The sequence below is a fragment of the Bufo bufo genome, chromosome 3 (assembly GCF_905171765.1).
Source record: "Bufo bufo chromosome 3, aBufBuf1.1, whole genome shotgun sequence".
NCBI lineage: Eukaryota > Metazoa > Chordata > Amphibia > Anura > Bufonidae > Bufo > Bufo bufo.
Genome location: NC_053391.1, coordinates 369306604 through 369334599, shown reverse-complemented (window position 1 = coordinate 369334599; position 27996 = coordinate 369306604). Strand labels below are relative to the sequence as shown.

At 44.1% G+C, this 27996-nt stretch overlaps 1 protein-coding gene across 1 annotated transcript in view; it reads right to left on the bottom strand.

The window, feature by feature from the left end:
• Window positions 1-202: 202 nt before the first annotated feature.
• The window catches only part of HPCA (hippocalcin), a 36695-nt gene continuing 8901 nt past the window's right edge, over window positions 203-27996 (bottom strand). Inside the window, exons 2-4 of the mRNA XM_040424591.1 lie at window positions 8271-8651; window positions 1957-2062; window positions 203-1122 (exon numbers count right to left, since the gene is read on the bottom strand). Of these exons, the coding sequence (XP_040280525.1) occupies window positions 1025-1122; window positions 1957-2062; window positions 8271-8648 (582 nt within the window). The 5' untranslated portion in view covers window positions 8649-8651 and the 3' untranslated portion in view covers window positions 203-1024. The remainder of the gene's footprint in view (window positions 1123-1956; window positions 2063-8270; window positions 8652-27996) is intronic.

Here is a 27996-nt window from a genome sequence, read left to right as displayed (position 1 = left end):
ACTGCGATGCCCATTGTGGCCGCCAACGCCGCAAAACCAGCGGCAAGGAGGCGGGCCAGAGGCTCAGTAGCTACGCAAGGAAAGAGAAGGACGGGCAGAGGCTGGGGCGGGGATATGAGCAAAAGAGACAGAGCAGCCTGGGCTCCAACGAAGTGAACGCTGCCCCTGGGCACTTGCGAGCCCTCATTTACATACGAATAAAAGTCAGTTTTTGCCTTGGGTGAACTTCACGAGAACACAACAAAGGTACCATTTGAATCATCTACAGTTGTGCTACAGCGCTATGTAAGAGGTCTATAATGTCAAAATATGGTGACAGACTCCCTTTAAGGGTCCCTGAACTTATGTTATATAGATGACAGAAATGCACATTGGTTATTTATTGACTCCTCCAAACTGGTTTACGGTGAACACTGGCATATTTTAATGGAGTGGATTCTGTAAGTAGAAAAATGAAGAAGGGTCAAATTATTATTCACAGATCACATACCCAAAACAGAACACTAGTTAAATCATACCCCCTCTGTTGAGAGGAAGGAGACATAGAAAGTGCAAATCTAAACGAGATAGGAAACTACAGTAATAAGCTACCTCTCTTCCCCTAATAAATATTATATTAAATGTAGCGTGCATAGTAACTCCCTGCTTTAGTGCATTAATTACCCATCATTGCTCATTTCATGTAGACCACCTTGTTTCCATGAAAAACAGACAAGCTCCCAACCAGGTATTACAGTTTGTAGCAAAACCTGCAAGGTGTCTTGGGGTCCCTTTCCACACATAAAAATGCCCAACCCACTCTTCCCTCGCGCCCAAATTCTCCATGCAACTCAAGGTTACTCCATATAATAAACATAATACAAGATTTAGAGTAATAAATAAATTATGGGGTAGGAAGTGGGCTGATTGGTTGGCAGTGCATTCATGTCCGTCTAATGCCCAAAAGGATTCTGGGACACTCCGCTATGCAGAGGCGAGGCACGGCCACTGGGAGAAATGAAGGTTTCCCAGGTTGCAGCGAGGCTCAGAACTGTGAGGCCGTGCTGGGATCACACTGCAGTAACCGGACAATAGATGGGTCACTCTTGGCACCTTTAATAAACTCCTCCAAGGATAGTTTACCTGGAAAGAGATAAGCAGATAACATTTTGGGGTGATGCTGAAAACCACCAAGAGTAGACAAAGAATTGTCAAATAAGGGGGTCCTTTATGACTTGATATATGTCACTTTTGTAGCGTATACCTGGCGCTGATTCTGTCTCACACCATGGTGCAGCAGAATCTGCCAGGTCTAAAAAAAGTGGGCGTGGTGTGGGTGGTCTAGGCGTAGAAAATGGTCTAAATGTAAGACATCAAGAAAGCCATCTTCATAACTTCAGCGATCCACCGCCAGCTATAGGGCTTACTAAGACCGGCGTCTAATACGCTGGTCTTAATAAATGTACCCCTAAGTGTTTTGTGGGATTATACCTATATAAGACAGAACATACTATACTGTACATACTAACTATGCTCCTTTAATAAGTGATTGCAGTTGCCTTAACTTTCTTCCTGCCCTTTTTTTGCAAAACCGCATGGCCCGAAGTAAACAGTGAGGCTATTGATGTCCATTTTAATATGTGACCTAGTGAACAGCTTTAGTGTTGCAAGGATTTTCAGACACTGGGTCCCAGCCAGCCTTGTACTTACTGCTGCTCGGCGTCTGTATATTTCTATAGTTCCTACGCCAATAGAAGGTGCTCTGGGGCGAGCATGACACTGGAGCCAGCAATTGGCATGTGTAGTGGAGATCAATAAGTCATGCTTGTTCCCAGGCACAACAGCATAGGAAAAAATTGCTCATTTGCTTCTGACCACACACAGTACACCATTACACCACAGGCATTATGTAAAACACATTGTCACAAACATGACAGGTCACTTCAGTGGAGCTAGGATGATGAGCTTCCAACTTACCATCATTATTTGTGTCCATCTGTCTGAAGATTTTCTCTGTGCGTTTCTCTGGGGTGGACTCATCCTCTGGCATCTTCATAACAGAGGAAACCATCTTATAAATTGCCTATGAACAGACAGGAACCATGAATGAGGTTATAAGCAAGATCAAGAGCTGAGGCTGACCTAATAAACGTGGGAGATCTGAATCATGTATGCCAAGATTAAAGGTCTTGAGGGCAATACAAATACGATCTACTGAAACGAGCCAACAACGTGCTTACAGTCTGGAGTCATTTTTCATTTCATACTCTTCTTTAAAGGGTTTGTCTAGGAATACCTACATTTTTAACTGATGCCCGCAGCCTGCCTCCACTATTAAAAGATTCATATTTACCTGCTCTCCGCCACTCTGGTCCTGTGCGCTGGCTCCTGGATGTCCAAGGCTTGTTTACTTCTCCCCTGGCATGGGCATGGCTACCTGCTATGCTGCAGCCAGTTATTAGCCTCAGTGGTAACGTGTCTCTTGTGGACATGTCATTGCTTAAAGGACATTGCTTCTGGACATCTTGCTGTGATCAGTGGTGCTCCCTGTTTGGTAGAGCCCGACCTTCCTACCGCGGACTGGCACAACAGCCGGACATCTTGCTGTGATCAGTGGCGCTCCCTGTCTGGCCTAGATCCGACCTTGCTACCGCTTATAGAACCCCCCGAACATCTGAAAAGATAAGTAAATTGTTCGGTTCTTGAATACTTAACTATATCTATATTATTGCGGTTACAGTACAGATTATTATCGCTATAGCTCTGGTATCTACCTACTGTTTTGTGTCCATTTTTACAGCATAATGAGGCAATATTGGCCCCCAGGCTGTAAGTCCCTATTGATCGGGGAGTATATTAACCTATAAGGGACAACTGTTATACTTTGGATGGACTGGGGGCTATCATTGGTGGTTACAGGTGTAAGATATCATAGTTAGCTTGCTTTTCTAAGGTAGGGTGCTTTTCTAGTTTTACTATCACTGCATTAGTGACATATATGGAACTACCTCTATTGATACTGTTTAGCCCCTGATGAACCCCGGATTTGAATATTCCCAGGGTAAAATGCCTTGAGTTGTGCTCCCTATATACCTTCCCTATATGGTAGTCTGTATAATATAAGTTGTAGGCAACAGCTGTTCTTTGGGATATATCCTTTAGAGTATACAGGAAGCTTATGTTATAATTAACTATCGGCAGAGCGTGCCTTAGGGGCTTAATGTATTGCTGGGGTACTTAGTTTTTTCCACTTAGTCCTAGCTTAGGGAGCCCCTTTCCTTCCAGCAACCCCAAGTTAGGTTAGGGCATATAGGGCAAGATCCGAAGACTGTGGGATTGTGGAGTGTTATACCACCATAAGTTCCCAGTATATTTTTTACCTCATATTTTGTTTTGGGATTTGATTTAATAAAGGTTATGTTTTTAGGGGAGGTTATTTTTGCTGTGATTAATGGGCATCTGTCATCAGATTTGTACCCATGAAACTAGCTGACCTGTTAAATGTGCACTTCTCAGGTGAAGGCATCTGTGTTGGTCCCGTGTTCATATGTGCCTGCATTGCTGAGAGAGTTTTAATATATTAAAATGAGCCCCTAGGGAGCAACGGGGGCGTTGTCATTACACCTAGAGGCTGAGCTCTCTCTGTAACTGCCGTGTCCTCTGCACTTTGGTTGACAGGTCCAGGCTGTGTAAACGTCATCACGCCTGGCGCTGTTAATCTAAGTGCAGAGGGAGCAGAAGTTGCAGAAAAAGCACAGCCTTAAGGTGTAGTGGCAACACCCCCATTGCTCCTAGAGGCTCATTTGCATATATTAAAACATAATTTTTCTCTGCAATGCGGGCACATATGAAAATGGGACCAACACAGATGCCTTTAGCTGCCAAGTGCACATGTAACAGGTCAGCCAGTTTAGGGTACTTTCCCACTAGTGGCAGAACGGATCCAACAGGCTGTTCACCCTGTCGGATCCGTCCTGCCACTATTTCGCCGTGCCGCCACACTGCCGCTCTGGGGGCGGAGCTCCGGCGCGGGACGGCAATGAGCGGGGGGAGGCCGCCGGACTAAAAAGTCGGACATGCAGTACTTTTAATCCGGCGGCCTCTCGCCGTGCACTGCCATGCTGCGCCAGAGCTCCGCCCCCGTCCCCATTATAGTCAATGGGGACGGAGCGGCAGTCCCGCGGCACGGCGAAATAGCGGCAGGACGGATCCGACAGGGTGAACAGCCTGTCGGATCCGTCCTGCCACTAGTGTGACAGTAACCTTAATAGGTACAAATCTGCTGACAGATGCCCTTTAAGCCAGAGGTTGGCTGCAGCAAAGCAGGTGTCCATACCCACACTGGGAGAAAGTAAACAAGCTGCGGACTGGAAGACGGACTTGTGGGAGCCAGCTCGCAGGAACGGAGCTGCAGGGAGCAGGTAAGTATGAATCCTTCAATAGTGAAGGCAGGCTGCATCAGTTAAGGCCTCATGCACACGACAGTATTTTTTTGCGGTCCGCAAAAAGCTGTTCCGTTGTTCCATGATCCGTTTCCGTTTTTGTTTCTGTGTGTCTTCCTTGATTTTTGGAGGATCACCAGACATGAAAAGTGAAAAAAATATCTAAGTCAAGTTTGCCTTGCAAATGATAGGAAAAAAACTGACGCGGACGCGGATGACAATCTTGTGTGCCTCCGTGCTTTTTCACGGACCCATTGACTTGAATGGGTCCGCGAACCGTTGTCCGTGAAAAAAATAGGACAGGTCATATTTTTTTGACGGACTGGAAACACGGATCACAGACACGGATGACAAACGGTGCATTATCCGAGTTTTCAACGGACCCATTGAAAGTCAATGGGTCCGCAGAAAATCACGGAAAACGGAACGGACACGGAACACAACAACGGTCGTGTGCATGAGGCCTAAAGCTGAGGAATTCCTGGACAACCCCTTTAAGGTTAAAGGGACTATTTATACCTAGGAAAGATTTATGTATATTACATCATACTAGATATCATGCACTATAACTACAATAGCCACTGATAAGCTTGCTATATAAAGTATGCAATCACAGTGTCAGATCGATTGACCGATCAGCAGCCAGGGAACAGGCTGTTTTCCTGCAGGGTTATTTCCTAACATCACAGTGCACTGAATCTTTATTTCTGGGCCTAGCTCATCCTTTCTAATTATTGTTACATGGTAAACGGCAGAATGAAAAGGATAATGGTAAGAATGTACCGGTTTACGGCAGATGTGTAGAGTTAGGATTTACATTGTGCAAGTGCTGGGTCTGCATAGATAATTACAATATACAATGTGGGAGAGTCTGATACTTCAATGGGAAGTGTAAATAAGTTCATCATAAGAATCTGACTTCTTGGAGTGGTTGTATACGTTGCAAATGTTGTCCTGCAGGACGTTAGTTTCATAACAGATGGAGCACAAGCTACTTCAATTTGTCATGTGTGTGCATACATGTCAAACAATAAAAATGTTCCTATGCCTCTGGAAATTTACAACTAGCTATTATATAACCAAAGCAGATCCGCCTCTACACAATACTGGATATATGCATTATACTATATTAAAAGACAAGGCAAATTCTGGAGGCAACAATCTCATTGTTTCCCTCTCCGCTTTCAAATAGTCATGCCTTTATTTTTACACTGACACAGCCACATGAGGGCTTGGTGTTTGCCGGAAGAGTTGAACTTTTTAATGAAACTATTTAAGGGCTCTTTCACACTTGCGTTGTCCGGATCCGGCGTGTACTCCATTTGCCGGAATTACACGCCGGATCCGGAAAAACGCAAGTGAACTGAAAGCATTTGAAGACGGATCCGTCTTCAAAATGCGTTCAGTGTTACTATGGCAGCCAGGACGCTATTAAAGTCCTGGCTGCCATAGTAGTAGTGGGGAGCGGGGGAGCAGTATACTTACAGTCCGTGCGGCTCCCGGGGCGCTCCAGAATGACGTCAGAGCGCCCCATGCTCATGGATGACGTGTCCATGCGATTACGTCATCCATGCCTGTGGGGCGCCCTGACGTCACTCTGGAGCGCCCGGGGAGCCGCACGGACGGTAAGTATACTGCTCCCCCGCTCCCCACTACACTTTACCATGGCAAACAGGACTTTAGCGTCTTGGCAGCCATGGTAACCATTCAGAAAAAGCTAAACGTCGGATCCGGCAATGTGCCGAAACAACGTTTAGCTTAAGGACGGATCCGGATTAATGCCTTTCAATGGGCATTAATTCCGGATCCGGCCTTGCGGCAAGTGTTCAGGATTTTTGGCCGGAGCAAAAAGCGCAGCATGCTGCGGTATTTTCTCCGGCCAAAAAACGTTCCGGTCCTGAACTGAAGACATCCTGATGCATCCTGAACGGATTTCTCTCCATTCAGAATGCATTAGGATAATCCTGATCAGGATTCTTCCGGCAAAGAGCCCCGACGACGGAACTCTATGCCGGAAGAAAAGAACGCAAGTGTGAAAGAGCCCTAATGGCTATTTTTGTGTTTAATGTCTACAGCACTCACAGCGCGATCAAACTGACATGATAACATTATTCTGTGGTTCATTACGATTACGGTAATATTTTTAATTTGCTACTTTAAAAAAAGTTTACATTTTTATGTCGCTAAATTCCATATGTGAGGGCTCTTTTTTTGAAGGGCGAGCTGTGGCTTTTATTTATACCAGTTCTGTGTACATATGACTTTTTGATAATTTTTCACTCCATTTTTTTCGGGTGTCAAGGTGACCGAAAACAATTATGGCACTGGGGATGTTATTCTTACAATATTCACCGCATTTGATAAATAACAAAATATTTTAATATTTTGGAAATTTCCGGATGTGGCCATACAAATTATATTTTTTTTTAAATATGATACATGGGAAAAATGTTTTATTTTTAATATTAAAAAAAAGGTATTTTTAAAAAAGATTTTTTATTTTATTTTTTACTTGAAAATTAGTCTCCTACAAGGACTTGAGCCCAGGATAATTTGATTTCTTGTAATATTCACAGCAATAATTCTGTACTGCTGTGTTAGAAATTTCACTGGCATCCTATTACACTCTGCCAGAGGGAGACTGTAAGGCTGGGTTCACACTTGAGCGTTTTACAGCGCGTTCAAACGCGCTGTAAAACGCTCAACACATGAAAACCAATGCTTCCCTATGGCCCTGGTTCTCACTTGAGCGTTTTACAGCGCGTTTGAACGCGCTGAAAAACGCCCTACGCTCAAACAAGTTCTTGAGCTTCTTTGGGGCGTTTTGACGCGCGTTTGTGGCCATAGGACACTGCAGTCAATCACACAAACGCGCGTCAAACACGCGTTTACTATTGCAAAAAACGTGCATAAAAACGCGCGACAAAAACGCGCGTTAAACGCGCATATCAAATACGCTCAGGTCTGAACCCAGCCTAATAGTTGGCTTAACATGGCAGGCCTGAGGGTCTTCAGAATGACCCTGGCTGCCACAGCAACCGATCCGCAGCCCACAAACATGGCACAGTGGTGCCAATTGAAGGACAGGAGGAGCACACTCCATCTAACCGCTCAGATGCCGCGGTTATGATTGACCATGACATCATGGGGGTTAAACAGCTGGGTGTCGGCTGTGTAATACTGCCAAAGCCTGCTGTGTATGGAGCAGGCTCACCAACTAATGAAGTATATGTATGTTCATTGGTCACCTAGATGCTAAAGAAGAACTCCAGATTTATTTATTTTTTATATTGGTCGGCGTAGCACAGTACTCATCATCAGTACAATGGTAATAAATGTAATCTACTTTCATAGTATCTTTTGCCTATTTAAGCCCCTATTGTGATCAGATGAGTCAATCACGGACCTTTACTCTGACCATCCATCAGCTACAGGATTTACTGGTAGGACTGGAAGTCAGACTCATACTATAATCTGACCTCACCAGTGCAGTCAATCTACCCCAGTCCTTTCCTGCAACTCAAACACTGGCCTCCCGCCTGACATTTAACGTGAATTCAAGAAGCAGGCTGGGAAATGTAATGGTGTGAAGCTGCACTGACATGCACTGGGCAAAGCTTCTGCTAAGTTCAAGAGGGTAGAAGAACGAATCCAGCATGGCAAATGGGAAAGGAGTAGCTGCTGAAATTTTTTTTTGTTTCTATTCAGGCTAGTTCATAAAAGCATCAGAACGTGAGGGACAATACATTCAGTAGAGTGCTTATTTAACACTTTCTGACACTGTCTTTTCACAAATTTGTTTATAAAGCTATTCTCTACCTAGATATTGCATTTTCATTATTTATTTACCTGTACTATCTCCAACATCTCCTCCCGGCTGATGTAGCCATTGCCATCTAGGTCATACATACTAAACGCCCACTTAAGTTTCTGCTCCAGTTTCCCCCTTGAGGTGACACTCAGTGCAATGATAAACTCCCTGAAATCTATAGTCCCGTCACCGTTTGTGTCAAATGTACGGAAAACGTGCTCAGCAAACTTGGAGGCATCTCCATATGGGAAGAAGTTGGCATAGATCTTCTTGAACTCTTCCACGTTGAGAATGCCAGATGGACAGTCCTTCAAGAAGCCTTTATACCACTCCTGCAGCTCATGATCTGAGAATTCTGTATTCTCCCGCAGGTCTTGCAGCATCTCTGGACGGAGCTTGCTGTTCTGCTTCCCCATCGCCTGCACAGGCCAAAACGCAATGACATAGAAAACAACAATAAAATAAAGACATTTTCATGTACAGCACAACTTTTGATAAAAGGGTCACTAAGGACAATACATATATATTAGAATCTGTTCATTAAGTTGGCCGTAGGTCTTATGGTCTGACGTAGTAGGCCAAGGAAAGGTTTACAGTACAAATAGAATGGTCCCAGAGTAAGTAGCTTATTTGCAGGGAGGACAGTAGACATTAGTCTAGCAGTAAAAGTCACTTAGGTCCTATAGATTCTTGGTCATGGATCAGGAAGGTTATATCAGTTCTCAAGGACTCACCTCTTATGCCTGGCAGATACTCGAGCTCCATTTTTAACAATCACCATTTAGACTACATTCACACAACCATATCCGTTTTGCAGTCTACAAACCGTGGATACACAAAATGCAGATATGAGTCGAGTGCAACCTGCACTTTTTGCGGCTCCGCAAAACAGACAAGAATAGGACATATTGTATAATTTGCGGCATAGCTGCACAGATGCGGATAGCATACGGATTACATCTGTGTGCTGTCCGCATTTTTTGCGGACCCATAGCAATGCATGGTTCTGCAGACTGCAAATGAGGCCTAATCCTGGGAAGGGTAAAGAATGACTTATTATTCCTCTTTAAGGAGCAACATCTGTAACTCACTCCGCTGAGACAAATGAAAGACTCAAGGCCATAATTAAGAAAGGAGACTTAGAAATAACAATCTCTCAGTAAATCTCAGCGAAGTCCATAGAGATCAGACTATTATCTTACAAGCAGAAGCTGACAGGAGATGTCTAAAAGCCAGAATAACTATTCCAACACTAAAACCTGAGCCACTAATTTAGCTCCATATATAACTCTCAATATTGGCAACAACCGCCAGCTTTTAATAGGATCTCAGGTAAATTGAAGCAAAACGTAGGGTGCGACTGGGAATTGTATAAGTAGGCGACTCATTTTGGAACCGCATATCTAGAAGCCATGTTCCTCTTTTGTAAAAGGAAAAAAAGTTAATGAACTGCTATATATGCACCATTTACTTCAGTTACAGAGAAGAAAACCTAGATGTGTTACAAGCAGATGTTGTGACAGATTTGCAGCGGAATTCATCCTTTGCATTGCAAAAGTGAAATCCCCAGTTAAAATAATAGGCAAGCTGTAGATTTTCCAATCCGCAGCATGCCTCCAAAATGTGAGTGCGGTTCTAAAAGCCCCAATTTACATGCACCGCAGGGTACTGTGTTGTGAAGTTTTGCTACTGAAACCACATAAAAAAAAAGTCTCTTAGGTCTAAACATGGGGGGGGGGGGGGTCATCAGTGATGGAGAGGCTGGCACATGGATCCTCTGGGGCACTCTCTGTGTATAGGGACCAGGTCAGGTGGTAGGTGAGGTGCCCTGGGTGTTGTAGGTTTAGTGTGCCTGTGGCAGGATCCCTTAAAGTTCGTGACGCCAGTGCCGGTAACGGTGGCACACCGATTTGTTGAAGTAATAATTGAGGAACACACGTTGCAGTGAACCAAAACCTCCTTTTACTGAACAGTTTAACTATTTACAGTCTTTAGGCAGTTCCTCATGTAAAAAGGTTGTGACAGGCAGGCTTTATATCAAATGGCAGGCAATGGTCTTGCAAGATACTCAGAGGGTTAAACACTTACAGATCAGGCTGCACTTTTCCTCAGGATCCTGTCTGTCTTTCTCCAAGGCCCGTATGCCCTATTGCTGGCTTTATCCTTGGGTAGGGAAAACTTCCTCTAGTATATGTCTCCTTGCTGTGAATATATCCTTCTGCCCTTCAGCTCTCTCTGTTTGGCTGGAATAAACTTGGCTCTGCACTGTACTTTTATAGGAACTTGGTTTCTCAGGAGGTAGACTCTTCTCCTGGTGCAACTTCTAAGCTTCTTTTGCTCAGGAACCTCAGGCAGGCTAGACTGTATTCACTAACCTCCTGGAATATACTGCACTCCCTCTTTCCTGTCTGGGCTTAACTATTTATACTAAGGGGTGCCCTAGCTCCCTCTACAGCTTGGGAGGAGAAACTACACCCCTAACAGGCCTGGTACACAGGAATTAACATGGCATTACAATGCAATACAAAACACATTTCTCCCACAGGAGGTGGGAGAAACATAACCCTTAGTAGTGCCCACCTTTACGTAGTGGGACACTACACTTTTCCCTGCCATTCATCAGCGCAGTGAGCGGCACAGGCAGTGATGCTGCTGCTGCCTGAAACAACCAATCACAAAGCTCCTTACAGTAAGGAGCTGTCATGGCCTATGGTGTACGCCGTGACACTGTTGCCTGTCACGATGTTGAGGGCGATGCAGGAATTCTTAGACTTCTAGGTTCGTGGGTATGAGCCCCCTTACCATTGAAGGCGGCTCATACAGCCAGGAGACTAGGGCTATTTTAGGGAAGCTTTAGGAGGTGACCAGCTCCCTTTTCCCGGCCTATGGCTTAGTACATGGTGACATTGTACGGTGGGGAGTTTCCCCCACTCCCCATCTTGACAGGAGCTTTGTTATTGGTCAGTTTGAGCGGGCTGCTGGAGCTTATGGCACACCGCTCTGAAGTGAGGAAGGAGGCGCGCGATCTTCACTTGCGGGGTGAGTGGCCTTGCTGTGAAATTTAGTGGGGATCTGAGCGCCTTGTTTTTCCCTATAATGACGAGTTTGAAGTGCTCAGCCGAGCGCTGTCTCTCCTCCCTGCTGGGTGTGGTAGTGAAGACGGCCTCAATAGAAGGTCTAGGGGACCGTCTTCACTACCGCGCTCAGCAGTGAGGAAAAGTGGCTGAGCGCTTCAGACTCCTGCTTATAGAAGTCAGGGAGGATCCCAGCACTGGACACGCCAACAGGAGACCTCCATACAACCTCCATAACAGACAGACCTGTCACCGGTAGACCTCTACCTATGTCACCTGTCAGCTTTTCTATGAATCCATCAAGGATAATTCATTACAGCATGTTCCATCAGATGCTGAACTAGACATATTGTGTGCTATAAGGATTTCTTCTGTAATGCGGCGCCGCATGGTGGCACGTGGTGCCACAAGGACTGCATGTGGCCATTTACATCCTCCAGGACATACAGTCCCTCCACCAAGCGTATGAAGTCTTCGCTGTAAGACTGTATAATCCAATAACCACAGCGGTGGTGGCAATTTTGTGGCATTATCTGGTGGCATGAGATAGGGCAATGGGTCATGGAAGACTAACTCCCCTTTATAGCAAGATCAAGCACAACACAAAATGACAGCCTCTGGATCCGGCACTCCAGCTGTTCTGAAACTACTACTCCCAGTATCCTCCTTTCACTTCTTTAGGAGTTACAAGAACAGCTGAGCAAGTGTACATGCTGGATGTTGTAGTTTCACAGCAGCTGGAGTGCCGAAGGTTGGTGCATCCTAGATCTACAGGCGAGCCTGGTGGTTATCACTGCGTGATGACATCATCCAGATCCACAACATGTGACTGTGGCGGTGCGAGCACCTGGTACCAGAGGTATGTGCCTAGGTCTTTCGCTTGTGCCCTTTCCACCAGCATGCACCACCATCCATTGTGCCTGTGTCCTGCTCTACCAGTGCCTCAGGTCTCTTCAGAGTCTACCAACAGCCCTGGTGGCACCGACATATTCACCTGAGAGCTCATCAACAAGGACGTAACTTTGGTGGGCAGCAATGGCCACCTGATGGATGGCAAACCCCAGTGACCAGCGGCACAGAAACAGCAGCAAAAATTTAAGGGATTGTCCCAAGATCAACACTATTTACCTATCCATACTTGAGAGAACACTAGAACATGGTAACCAAGGTGGGACCCCCAGCGATCATGTACTTGAAGGGGACATGTCTGTTTTAGTAACGACTTGCATTTCCCATGCAATAACAATTCTGGGGAATCAATTCTTGTGACTCTATATTGTACCATTCCTCTATTATTCCTACTAGAACTTATGAACAAATTGCTAGTAGTCTGCAATAGAGGTCCAGCGGGGGGTTACCAGTTGACAGCACTGATTGAATAATATCAGGCTGTGCAGTGACACCCCCATCTGGACCTTCACTGCAAACTGCTAGCAAGTCATTCATAACAAATAGCAGAAATAAGAGGAATGCTGCAACATAAGGTCATAAGAATAGATGCTCCAGGATTGTTATTACATGGGGGGTGCAAGTAGTTTCCAAAACAGACAAATCCGGAGAGGACAGGTGATAAATATCGATCTTAGGACAAACCCTTTAAACCTCATAAAATCACTGCAACAGTGTCCTCAGTGGTGCCGACCCCTCAGCGCAACAGTGACCTCAGTGGTGCCGACCCCCTCAGCACAACAGTGACCGCAGTGGTGCCGACCCCCCTCAGTGCAACAGTGACCTCAGTGGTGCCGACCCCCCTCAGTGCAACAGTGACCTCAGTGGTGCCGACCCCCCTCAGTGCAACAGTGACCTCAGTGGTGCCGACCCCCCTCAGTGCAACAGTGACCTCAGTGGTGCCGACCCCCCTCAGTGCAACAGTGACCTCAGTGGTGCCGACCCCCCTCAGTGCAACAGTGACCTCAGTGGTGCCGACCCCCCTCAGTGCAACAGTGACCTCAGTGGTGCCGACCCCCCTCAGTGCAACAGTGACCTCAGTGGTGCCGACCCCCCTCAGTGCAACAGTGACCTCAGTGGTGCCGACCCCCCTCAGTGCAACAGTGACCTCAGTGGTGCCGACCCCCCTCAGTGCAACAGTGACCTCAGCTAAATTTAAAATTGTCTAAATTTGCTATTTATGCATGGAAGACAGTTCTAGAGTACTAGTAATGGTTTTCCTGCATAAATAGCAACCCATTAATGTTATGTAGGCCTTTGTATTAACTATTTGAATTACTGTAACTTTTGTACTCCTCATCGGCTAATAATACTCCTCAAAAATGGTAAGAGGAGTATTTTTACTCTTCCAGAAAAAATGTAGCCCGACCTCTGATATATACCATATTGAATACGTGAAATACTGCAGACTCAATGGCCCTTTTAATGCATGGAGCTCTATAGGCATCATTTATGAACGCCAGAATTGCAGAAATATGGAGGGGGATCTCCTAATAACCTTTCAGATTACTATTCTGCTTCTCATACTGACAGCTATGTGCAATGTCTTCACACATAAAACCCAATGTATTTAGAAGGAAATGAGGTTCTTTCCCATCTGTCCATGACAGAAGAAATAATATTCAGCTATGTTCGCTGCATGACAGCTCTGAAATCAGGAGACAACATAGTGGATCCTGGCCTACATAATCAAGGCAAACAGATTACAGAGGAAGCCGGTTTCCCAAAGAAATTCTCTGCACAATTTATTAAAGAGAGAAAAGATGCTGCACGGTGACAGGCTGCAGGCAGCAATTACTGTGGACAGCGAGAGCAGACATATGTCCTCATGATATACGGTGCATTCGGAAAATCTTCAGACCCTTTCAGATTTAAATGTTGCAGCCTTGTGCTAAAATAAAATAATTCCCCCCCCCCCCCCATCATTCTGCACTCAAGAAACCATAGTGTGAAAGTGAAAACAGAAGGTTCAAAATCTTTGCTAATTTACTGAAAAGGAAAAACTAAAATTGGCGTAAGTGTTCACATTCTTTATTCAGTACTTAAATGAAGCACCTGACAGTGATTACAGCTCCCAGTCTTTTAGGGTATGATGCCACATGGTTTGCCCACCTGGATTTGGGGATATTCTGCCATTCTCTGCAGATACTCTCAAGTTCTGTCAGGATGGATGGGGACCATTGATGGACAACCATTTTCAGGTCTCTCTAGAGACGTCTGGGTTCAAGTCAGGGCTTTGGCTGGGCCACTCAAGGACATTCACAGAGTTGACCTTAAGCCACTTCTGTGTTGCCTTGTGTGTTTGTTTGTTTTTAACAAAAGTTTTTCAGTTTTACATTACATTTTGATTTCAAAAGGTAACAAATTGAATTGGTTAACATTAATTACTTATTGTAGTGTAATCTGAATACAATGAACACAATAACATCACTTGAGTAAATGATTACACCTGTATTCCGGTGTATTATTGATATGTAATAACTGAGATATACAACATTGAGCATGAAAATAATAAGCATGTAAATCCTTGCATGATATCAATCTAGAGAGAGATAGCGTCATTGCTAAAGAGTTGACTGAAAATATATGCTGTTGACTTAACTAAATGGTTAAAGTACCCAATATGTCAGAAGTCTACGTGTTGTGAGGCTGTTAGTTTGAAGATATATGATCTAGTCATCACTTCTGTGAATCTCGGAAATCCTTCCAAGGTTTCCACAGGTTTATAAATGTTGTGCGAGTTCTGGTCGCCCCACTTGCTAGTTCTTCCATTAAGTACATCTGATCTATTTTTGCATACCATTGCTCCAAGGTGGGGGTAGTGTTTAACCAGTAGATCGGGATTAATAATCTAGCTGTCTGTATCAGCAGAGTCGGCAAGTCTGAAGATGACGGCTGCCAATGCTTTGAGGGGAGCCACAGTAGGACCGACTGGGGGGAGAAATTAATTGAGGACTTACAAATCTCATTTGTTTTTTGTTAAATCTGCTCCCAATATGGGCATATGATGGGGCAGTACCACATGATATGTCCAAGTGTGCCTTTTTCTGTTTTGCATCTCCAACACGTGTCTGAGGGTCTCATTCTAAAGAGTTTGGATGGCTCATTATACCATCTTGTCATGGTTTTATATGAGTGTTTTTGTGTTTTTATGCACCTAGAAAATCCATGTGATCTCATAAAAATCTGGTTTATATCTTGTGGAGTAAATGTTCTATTTAAAGTCCTTGCCCAAGCTCTAATCAAAGCTGGAACCCCACTACCCTGCATGGAAATCAGTGACTTATATAGGAGTGAAATGATATGTCTCTATTTCAAACCAAGTAGGAGTAGAGATGGTAGTATATTTAGTCACTAGAATCTTACAAGAACGATGGTTCTTTGATGGTTCGAGTGCAGAAGAGGAGTGTGGATTTTAGCTCTGCCATAAGTGTAGAGATCGGTATACCTTCTAGAAGTTTCCAAAAGTGTGGAGTGTGGGTTAGAAACATATAGAAACATAGAATGTGTCGGCAGATAAGAACCATTTGGCCCATCTAGTCTGCCCAATATACTAAATACTATGGATAGCCCCTGGCCCTATCTTATATGAAGGATGGCCTTATGCCTATCCCATGCATGCTTAAACTCCTCCACTGTATTTGCAGCTGCCACTTCTGCAGGAAGGCTATTCCATGCATCCACTACTCTCTCAGTAAAGTAATACTTCCCGATATTACTTTTAAACCTTTGCCCCTCTAATTTAAAACTATGTCCTCTTGTAGCAGTTTTTCTTCTTTTAAATATTCTTTCCTCTTTTACCTTGTTGATTCCCTTTATGTATTTAAAAGTTTCTATCATATCCCCTCTGTCTCGTCTTTCTTCCAAGCTATACATGTTAAGGTCCTTTAATCTTTCCTGGTAAGTTTTATCCTGCAATCCATGTACCAGTTTAGTAGCTCTTCTCTGAACTCTCTCCAAAGTATCAATATCCTTCTGGAGATATGGTCTCCAGTACTGCGCACAATACTCCAGATGAGGTCTCACTAGTGCTCTGTAGAGCGGCATGAGCACCTTCCTCTTTCTACTGGTAATTCCTCTTGCTATACACCCAAGCATTCTGCTAGCATTTCCTGCTGCTCTATGACATTGTCTGCCTACCTTTAAGTCTTCTGAAATAATGACCCCTAAATCCCTTTCCTCAGATACTGAGGTTAGGACTGTATCACTGATTTTATATTCTGCTCTTGGGTTTTTACGTCCCAGGTGCATTATCTTGCACTTATCAACATTAAATTTTAGTTGCCAGATTTTTGACCATTCCTCTAGTTTTCCTAAGTCCTTTTCCATTTGGTGTATTCCTCCAGGAACATCAACCCTGTTACAAATCTTTGTGTCATCAGCAAAAAGACACACCTTACCATTGAGGCCTTCTGCAATTTCGCTGATAAAGATATTAAACAATATCCAGAACAGATCCCTGAGGTACCCCACTGGTAACAAGACCTTGGTCTGAATATACTCCATTGACTACAACCCTCTGTTGCCTGTCCCTCAGCCACTGCCTAATCCATTCAACAATATGGGAGTCCAAGCCCAATGACTGCACTTTATTGATAAGCCTTCTATGTGGGACAGTATCAAAAGCCTTACTAAAGTCTAGATAAGCGATGTCTACTGCACCTCCTCCATCTATTATTTTAGTCACCCAATCAAAGAAATCAATAAGATTAGTTTGACATGATCTCCCTGAAGTAAACCCATGCTGTTTTTCATCTTTCAATCCATGGGATTTTAGATGGTCCACAATCCTCTCCTTAAGTATGGTTTACATTAATTTCCCCACTATTGATGTCAGGCTTACTGGCCTGTAGTTGCCCGATTCCTCCCTACTACCTTTCTTGTGAATGGGCACAACATTTGCTCATTTCCAATCTTCTGGGACGACTCCTGTTGCCAGTGATTGGTTAAATAGATCTGTTAATGGTTTTGCTAGTTCACCGCTGAGCTCTTTTAATAGCTTTGGATGTATACCATCAGGCCCCTGTGACTTATTTGTATTAATTTTAGACAGTTGACTTAGAACCTCTTCCTCTGTAAAGACACATGCGTCAAAAGATTCATTAGTCTTCTTTCCTAACTGAGGTCCTTCTCCTTCATTTTCCTTTGTAAAAACTGAACAGAAGTATTCATTGAGGCAGTCAGCTAGTTCTTTATCTTCTTCCATATACCTTCCTTCTTTAGTTTTTAATTTGGTAATTCCTTGTTTTAGTTTCCTTTTTTCATTTATGCATCTGAAGAATGCCTTATCACCTTTTTTCCCTGACTGAGCTAATTTCTCTTCTGCCTGTGCTTTAGAAACTCTTATAACTTGTTTGGCCTCTCTCTGCCTTATCTTATAAATTTGTCTGTCATCCTTGTTTTCTTTTTTTTTTTTATAATTCCTAAATGCTATCTTTTTGTTTTTAATGATTTTGGCCACTTCTGCTGAGTACCACAGTGGTCTCTTCCTTTTTTTGCTTTTACTGACAAGCCTAATGCAATTTTCTGTTGCCTTCAATAGTGCCACATTTAAGTAGTCCCATTTCTCCTGGACTCCAATTAAACTGTTCCAGTCTGATAGGGACTCGTATACCACTAATCTAATTTTAGAAAAGTCAGTTTTTCTAAAATCTAAAACTTTTGTTTTTGTGTGGTGTGACTCAGTCACTGTACTTATAGTAAACCACACTGACTGGTGATCACTAGATCCCAAGCTTTCCCCAACAGTAATATCAGATACCAAATTCCCATTTGTGAATACTAAATCTAAAATGGCCTCCTTCCGGGTTGGCTCCTCCACTACTTGCTGTAGAGATAATCCCAGTAGGGAATTTAGAATATCTGTACTCCTGGCAGAACTAGCTATTTTGGTTTTCCAGTTTACATCTGGAAGATTGAAGTCTCCCATAATGATAACTTCCCCCTTCAATGTCATTTTAGCTATTTCCTCAACTAGTAGATCATCTAATTCTTTGACTTGGCTAGGTGGTCTATATATCACACCTACACGAGTTACCTTATGATTATCAAGCTGCAAGGTAACCCAAACTGACTCTAAATTGTTCTCGCTAACTTGTATCAAATTAGATTTTATGCTATCTTTCACATACAGGGCCACCCCTCCCCCCTTCTTGCCTTCTCTGTCTTTCCTGTATAGAGAGAACCCTGGTATTTATATATCCCAGTCATTACTCCCCTTGAACCACGTCTCAGTAACAGCCACTACATCTATATTCTCAGATGCCATTATAGCCTCAAGCTCATTGATCTTATTCCCTAGACTGCGAGCATTTGTAGACAAGACTCTGAGCTTGTCATTTCTTGACCTTTGTGCTACTGGTCTCTTCTGGCATTGTTCCGGGGGGCAGTTGGACTGCTGGATTATCACTCTTTTGCCCCCCTTTCCTAGTTTAAATGCTTCTTAGCAAATACTTGGAACTGTTCACCGAGGACATTCGTTCCCTTGAGAGAAAGATGCAAACCATCTTTCTTGTACAGTTCTTTTCCATTCCAAAAAGAGCTATCATGAGACACAAAGCCAAACCCTTGGTTCAGACACCATTCACCAAGCCATACATTGAATTCCTTAATGCGCATCTTCCTGTCATACTGAAAGTTATGCACAGGCAAAACTGCAGAGAATGAAACAGTTGATGCAACCTCCCGTATATCCTTTCCAAGGGTATGAAAAGCTTCTTTCACCTTTGAAACCTCATTGCAAGCCAGATCGTTTGTCCCAAGATGGAGAATAACATCCACTTCCCTTTCCTGCTTTGCTTGCCTAACAATATTTAGGATCCGTCGTCTATCCCTGCTAGCGGTAGCACCAGGGAGACATCTCACAACACCATTCTCCTCAAACTTCACACCTCTTATGATGGAATCGCCCACCAACAGCTGCTTACTATCAATCCTCCCCTTCTCCCTTTTGTCTTTGGCTGCAGTCTTACATACTTTAGGCATGGGAGATGATTGTTTCTCACCCACTGTGCTTGAGCCATCCTCCATGTTGCTCTTGCACTCTGAAAGTGCTGCAAATGAATTATGGAGAGCCACAGACTGTGGGACATGCCTTCTATCCACAACTCTCAGTCTACCTGAACCTACAGTAACCCATCTTCCATTTCTAGGGGGCCTCTGTGGCAGTGGCATTGCAATGTTCTCAGCCCGAGTTTGTTTAGTGGTTAATTTAAAAATCTCATATTTCAAAAAGGTGATTTCCTGCTGCATTATGGAGAGCTGTCTACAGATCAGACAGTATCCAAGCCTTTGAAGAGTGGAACCTGAAATAAAAGCACAACAATTCCTGCACAGAACCAGATCTGCCATTGTTTAGATTGTATCCACCTCCAGATTACCTCCTGAGTATCTCCTGAATATCTCCAATGCACTTATAACAGCAGCACTTGGGATAGCAGCCTTGGAAAAGCAGCAAGCTATATCTTGCTGGGTTGTATCTAGTTTTAGTAAATATGGAATGACATCTGCTGGTAGGCTTCTTGGAGGGTCAGAGAAGAGACGGGTGATAGTGTGTATATTCAAATACAGACCTTTAGTTAATCCCGGAGGAAGTACTGGGGGAGGGGGTCTACAATACCCCAGAGCCCTGCGTATTGTTTTCCTGACAAGAGTGCTAGCTCAATGTCATATCCTAATGTTCTATAGTTAGGGATACATAGCTGCAGCCATCTCTTTAACTGTATAGCCTTATAATAATAACCTAAATCAGGTAGACCAAATCCTCCTTGAGAGCGATCTTTTATTAGTTTGTTATAAGCTATTTTAGGTTTTGATGGTGAAGAGTTCTAGAATCTACGGGAATGCCTGTGTGGGATTTGTCACTAGGAGCAGGAGGTCGTCCGCAAAAGCAGCACATTTATGTTCAAGTTTGTTCACGGTCAAGCCTTTTATCAGTGAATTATCTCGGACCGCTTGAAATAAAGTCTCCATCACCATTATAAATAGGGAAGGGGAAAGGGGGCACCCCTGACGTGTCTCATTAGAGATGTCAAAAGGCTTAGATAAGGTGCCATTCATTCTCACTCCAACACTGGGAGCGTGATATAGAGACATAATCGCTTGAATGAAAGAATCAGGTATTCCAAATCAATGAAGCGTACGTTGTGTATAAAGCCAATCGACCCTATCGAAGGCCTTCTCTGCATCTGTACTTAAGAGAACGAGAGGTCCTGTTTTACTCTTGGCCTATGTGATAGCATTAGAGAGTCTGCATGACTGGAAGTTTCCCTCCAGGCCCAGGAAAAATCCAGCCTGTTCCTGATTAATAATTCTAGGGATAAGGGTATTAAGTCTAGATGCTAATACCTTGGCCCATATTTTCATGTCCAGATTAAGTAAGGATATGGGTCTATAGTTACCACATTCCATCTTTACCTTCTTTAGGAACTATAGTAATAGTAGCTTCGAGCCTTTGCCTTGGGGGAGTTTCTCCATCAGCTAGGGCTTGGCACTAGATAGTTATATGAGGGGCTAGAATGGGGAGAAGTTTTTTTATAGTACCCTATCAGTAGGCCATCTGGCCATGGGGCCTTGCCTAAGGGCATGGTTTTAACAATCTTTTTGATCTCTTCCTCTGTGAAAGTCTTTAGTAAAGGAGAGCACTCCTCTGCACTCAGTTCGGGGAGATTTAGGTTGCTTAAAATCCTATCTATGTGTTTTTCTCTTTCAGTTATTTGGTGGCCCTCCGATGGGACGTCAAGGGTGGTGTCCAGGTTGTACAATTTTGTGTAGAAAGAGCAGAATTCCTCTGCTATATCTTTTGTAGAGGAGACAAGTGCTCCGTTACTCGTTTTAATGGCAGAGACATATTGTGTATCTTTCCGTTCTATCAGGTGAGTCATTTGTTTATTTCCTTTATTACCATGTATATATTGTTTGCATTTTGCATATTGGTAGGCTTTTGCACATTTTATATTAAGACGTTCCTTCAGTTGCCCCCTTAATGAAATGAGTTCGCCTGGAGCTAGATGTATTTTGGATTGTTTCTGGATGGATTCTATGGCTGCAATTTGGCCTATCAGGAAATAGCCCAAAGCTATAAATTTACCACGTATGAAAGCTTTATGAGCCTCCCAAACTATAGTCTGAGAGGTATCTGAGGATTTATTGTCCTGGAAATAATGTGTTAATTTGCGAGAAACATCAGATACATGTTTATCTGAATCTAGTATGGTTTCGTTTAGGTGCCAAATCCATTCCTTTATAGGTAGATTAGTAAAGGTGAGTGTAGTTGTTACCGGGGCATGATCTGAAACTGTGATGGGACCAATATTGGATTTGCGTATCATCTCTAAATGTGTTTCTGATACCAAAATATAGTCCAATCGTTGAAAGGAATGATGAACTGCTGAATAAAATGTATAATCTCTGTCTAAGACATTTAGTGTCCTCCATGTATCTAGTAAATGGCTGTCATGCAATGTCTTTTGTATTCCTCCTAAAGTTTTCTGGGATTTGGTGGAGCTAGCTGTTGAGGTGTCTAAAGTGGGATTTAATGCGACATTAAGATCTCCCCCAATTATCCTTATTCCTTCGGCAAAGTCCCAAAATCTAGTGGGGGGCAATTTGAGTCACTTATGCTAATGAGTGTTGGGGGCATAGATACCTGCAAGCGATATCAATAATTGACCAATAATAAAATCTACCTTCTGGGTCCTGTTGTATTACTATAGGTATGAAAAGTATATTTTACTAATTGCAACACTAACACATCTAGAAGCTGATTGATACGTGCTGTGAAACCACTGTGTGTATTGTGTATTGTCACAGGGTACCACCTGCCATAAAACGTAACCTTTATTATATATTACATATAAAATAAACTCCCATAATAACAAACACACAAAGAAAAGAAAAAGATAAAAATCAACACTTTATAGGTGGATATGGTTGGTGCTCTGCAGAGATTATTTCCGTTTTATCAGTGGGATCCCTCAGGAACACTTGATTATAGGCAGGATAATAACTTCTTGACTGGGCCTGTCCCTAGGTATGGCCCTAAGATATTTATTCCTGCCTAAAAAACTGAATAGCCACCCCGATAAGGGCGATCCCGTGTTCAGGAACCTCCTGTAGCGCCCTAGTTTGCCCCTGTTCGATGATGATTGGGCTGGGTCTATCGCGGCCTACTAGGTAATGACCTGGTCTGAGTACAGAAAATAATAAAGATATATATTCACAGATTATTGCACACCATATCATACATGCTAGATCCAATATGTTAGAGTAAGAAAAAGAAAAAAGGAGATATTCTATGATACACATTCTAGGCGGCTACTTAATGCACACAATGGTGCATTCTTACAGCGCAGCCGTTCATTAAGATGCCACATGCACTATTGGTATAGATATATAGTCCCTACGCGTTTCGCCCATACCAATGACCTGGGCTCATCAGGGGATATACAGTTCAATAACCTAACCGGCATCAATATTAACATGAATCGGACGCAATCTTCCTCATCATGGATGACACTAAAATGAGATTGTCACCAGTGTCAGGCTGTCAATCATTGCAGCCATACACTACCAATCGACACTCTTGAATAGTACAGTCAGAAAGAAACAACAATGGACAGGGTCACATCCCTATGCAGATTTAGGGGATAGATATAGTCCCTTTATGGGCACAGAGATATCAACACTGCACCATATCCATTTACACACTGATGAAGTGCCTGCCGGTAATATGCAGCAGTGGTCACATTAGTTCGTTCATGTGCACCACAACATGGATGATAATTATGGTACTTATGGTACTTGCATGCGTCCATTTAATGATGCCGCAGCCCACAATCTTCCGGCTTGGCCAGTGATGGTCTATAAGGAGATCTAATAAAAAATATATATCTTAGCTGTCGCATCTACCTGTGTTACTAACCTTGCTCAGGTCGTTTGTGCTTCCCGGAACGTACAAGTGCCGGTGCCGGTGCCCCAATGGATTCAATGTGAGGTCACCGGCTGCTGGCTTGTTCTGGTTTAAATAGTCCCCTAGTGACGACGCACCGACGTGTCGCCGTCATTGATCACATGACGGCGAATGCGTGCAGAGAGGAGTATCCAGGTACCCCCTTATTTCGTCATCACGCCGCCCAGTAGCGCATCCTTAGTCCGTGCCGCTGATCACATGAGATATATGATCACATGAGGCTGTTTAAAGGGGCGATGGCACCTTCTTCAGAATAACCTAATCGCATCCACATCATGCAAATATCTGCCAGTCAATGTGAGTGTATCTCTTGGACTGACTCCTAATCTCACAAAATGGACGGGTGTAAATAAAACAGCGATTCTGATGCCCTAAGAGAGGTCACATGATCGCATCAGTTTTAATATACATCTCGGCCGGCTGATAGCAAGGTAGTTAGGTAGATTCATCTTTATATGTCCGTCCCCCCCCTTTTTAGGCAGACAACCCTGTGGTATAATGTATGTAAATGAAAATCCCAATCTGATACGGTGCAGGTATAGATAAGGATGTCTGTACTGGATAGGGGTTTTATAATCCCATGTCTATGTCTGACCGTACAGTTTAATATTAAACGTCCTACACATTTCTATCAATCACGTGTATTTGTTTATTTTTTTTATTTTTAATGCTATATTCATTTATTTTGTTTTATTTTATTTTAACGTATAACTTTTTACCTTATAAGAGAAGGTGGACTAGCAGGGTGTTGGAGATGGCTACATACCCTCCCTTTTCTCATTAAAATCGATCCTCTGCTATTATATACCCCTACTCTTATATTGATAATCTATCACAGACTATAAAAAGCAAGAGAAGTCAATGTTCTCATTCAGTCCCAATGGTGACATTGTATTTAGCCTATGAATCCATCTGGACTCCTTTTGTTTCAAGATGGTATCTATGTCACCTCCTCTGATAGAGTATTTGATTGTCTCTATCATAGAGAAACATAATGTGTTTGGGTCTGCTCCATGCTGGAGTACAACATGTCTGGACAGTGGTTTGCCACGTTTGTGGCGGACATCACCGATATGTTCCAGTATTCTCTTTTTAAAGGCCCTGCAAGTTTTACCAACATAACCACATTGTGTCTTATACACCAGGCCTACCGTATTACAGTTCGCGAATGAGCGAGCCGTGTAGGTGTACTCCTGGTTACTGTTGGAAAATGTGCTGCCCACCTCAATGAAGGAGCAGGCCTTGCATCTTCCACATTTGTGGGTCCCGACCCTTCTGTCCATGAGCCAAGTATTTTGTGCAGGAGGTGCTTCAAAGTGACTGTGCACCAGCTGGTCCCCAATGCTCCGACCCAGTCTGAAGGTGATTGATGGACGTTCAGGGAGGAGGTCAGTAAGGTCCGGGTCAGATTTTAATAGTGACCAGTAACGTCCTATTATTTCCCGAATCTGCTGGGACTCCGTATCATATGTTCCTATGATCCTGATGACTTCCTTCGACTCCCTCTGTTTCCCATCAGAGTGGATAAGTGTGGATCTATCCACAGACTCTGCGTGATTCCACGCATCATACAGGCATGCATCTGAGTAGCCCCTCTGTTTAAAGCGATGGAATAATATGGAGGCCTGGTTCCTAAATTCCGTCTGATCTGAACAGTTTCTGCGTATTCGCAGAAACTTCCCCTTAGGGATGCCCCGTTTCAGTGATTTGGGGTGAAAACTTTCCCACCTGAGCAGACTATTAGTTGATGTCTGCTTACGGTACAATGCTGTCATTAGGGTACCATTTGCACTTCTACTGATTTGCACATCCAAGAAGGTTGCACTCTGATGCTGTAGTTCATATGTGAAGAACAAGCCAATATGATTTTTGTTTAAATCCTGCATAAAGCTTTTAAAGTCATCTGACGAGCCTGACCAGAACAGCAGAATGTAGTCGATGAATCTCAACCAAAACATTATATGTCTGGTCCACTTCTGCATGTCCTCGGTAAAGACAACAGTGTCCTCCCACCAGCCCAGGAGCAGATTTGCGTAGGTTGGGGCACATGGGCTCCCCATCGCTGTGCCCCTGAGCTGGTGGTAGAAGCGGTTGTTAAATACAAAGTAGTTGTAATTTAACGCGAATTCTAGCAACCGGATCACAAATTGATTATGATGCTTAAGATCAATGGATCGGGAGTCTAAGAAGTGACAAAGGGATGTAATATCCTGTCTAGGGTTGTCCCGATACCACTTTTTTAGGACCGAGTACAAGTACCGATACTTTTTTTCAAGTAGTCACCGATACCGAATACCGATACTTTTTTTAAATGTCATGTGACCGTTTTGGGGGATCTGTGGATCTGTGGATGACGCACTGTCATGTGGGGGATCTGTGGATGGCACTGTTATGGGGATCTGTGGATGGCACTGTTATGGGGGATCTGTGGATGGCACTGTTATGGGGGATCTGTGGATGGCACTGTTATGGGGGATCTGTGGATGGCACTGTTATGGGGGATCTGTGGATGGCACTGTTATGGGGGATCTGTGGATGGCACTGTTATGGGGGATCTGTGGATGGCGCTGTTATGGGGATCTGTGGATGGTGCTGTTATGGGGGATCTGTGGATGGCACTGTTATGGGGATCTGTGGATGGCACTGTTATGGGGGATCTGTGGATGGCACTGTTATGGGGGATCTGTGGATGGCACTGTTATGGGGGATCTGTGGATGGCACTGTTATGGGGGATCTGTGGATGGCACTGTTATGGGGGATCTGTGGATGGCACTGTTATGGGGGATCTGTGGATGGTACTGCTATGGGGTGGGATATCTGTGGATGGCATTGTTATGGGGTGGGGGGATCTGAGGATGGCATTGTTATTTGGTGGGGGATCTGTGGATGGTGCTGTTATAGGGGATCTGTGGATGGAACTGTTATGGGGAGGATCTGTGGCTGACACTGCTATATGTCATCCACAGATCCCCCTCATAACAGTGTCCCCCAATACACCGGGCCCCGCCGCTCACCGAAGTATTTATAAACGTGAATCCTTATCCTGTTGTTAAGTTGAACTAACGCTGCCCTCTCTCATGTTCCCCTGTATCCCCCTGTATCTCCACAGCACTTACTTAAGCTTCCATAGCAGGCAGAGCGGACGGCACCAGTAACGTCACTCACTGACGTCGCTCGCCTGCTCCGCCTGCTTCACTCATAAAGGGGGCGGAGCAGGCGCTCTACGTCAGTGAGTGACGTTACTGCTGCCGTCTGCTCTGCCTGCTATGGAAGCTTAAGTAAGTGCTGTGGGGATACAGGGGGGACATGGGAACATGGGAGAGGGCAGCGTTAGTTCAACTTAACAACAGGATAAGGATTCACGTTTATAAATACTTCGGTGAGCGGCGGGGCCCCGCCCATAGTTACGCCCATAGTATTCTATTTATGTATCGGGGCGGGGTATCGGCGGCTGAGTACCGCCGAGAAAACTCGGAATCGGTCCCGATACCGATACTAGTATCGGGATCGGGACAACCCTAATCCTGTCTATGTAGGTGCCCACATGTTCAGTGAGACTCCCTATCCCAGATACAATAGGTCGACCCTTGAGGGGGACAGTACCTTTATGAATCTTTGGGAGGCAATAGAACGTCGCCACCCTGGGATTTGATGGTCCAAGGTAGTCACGCTCCTGTCGATCAATCAGTCTCCCCTCAAGGGCCTTCTGTAGAATCCAGATAGTCCTTGAGTGTAACCTGGAGTTGGGTCACATTTCAAGATGGCCACCGTATCTTTGAAGCTTAGTAGTCCACAGACCACATCTCTGGGTGGTTCTCCATTTTTGGGAATGGGGCGCAGGGAGCGGTGTATTCTTTCGATGGTGATGCCTGCAGCTCTTTCTTCTCCCAGAAGGTCGGTAAACAATTTTCTGGCGGCAGTTTCTAGCTCCCCAGGTAACACGGTTTCCGACAGACCTTTCACTCTGATATTTTTCCACCGACTCTTGTTTTCTTGGTCCTCAATCATGAGGTAGGCGTTATTCAGCGAGGAAATCTGGGCTTCCATAATTTGTACTATAGCCGTGCTATGTGCCACAACCTGGCCCTGGTTGTTTTCCACACAGTGCCCAAGAGCACGCATATCTTGTCTCAGTTCCCGTATCAACAGGGCTAAAGCCTAAGACAGGGTTGCTTTGAAGAAAGCTTTTGTAAGGGTGCCACTTTCTTCGGTATGTGGTGTTTCTCCTGGATCCACTGCGTAATCAAGATTTTCTTCTTCCTCCACTTCAGAATCCCGCCCAGTAGCCTGAGGCACCATCTTGTCTGAGCGAGATGGGGATAGTGTCAGCTTCTTTTTAAAGGAGTCTTTCCATGTCTGCTTGACTTTTCTTTTGCCTGGGGGTATCCGGAGATTCCCTGGGCTTTTCTCTCCCAATTTTGACCATTTTGGGGATGTCTCTGGTGTGCAATAGCTGTAAAGCACAGGCTTTTGAGGAAGGAGCTCTTACTCAGACCTCCGTCTTATTCAGCGGTTAGGCTGTGTTTAGGGTCATTGGGCAGAAGGTTTACCTTCCGACAAGAAAGTCTTTGGTTCAGAGCACTCTGTCTCAGGTTTTCATTTAGAATATCTGTACTTTGCTCCATTCAGCTTTCCCTCAACTCTGACTAGTTTCCCTGTCCCAGCCGCTGAAAAACACCCTCACAGCATGATGATGCCACCACCACCACTTTGCTTCACTGTAAGGATGGTATTGGGCAGTGCTTGTTTCCTCCAAATATGACTCTTAGAAT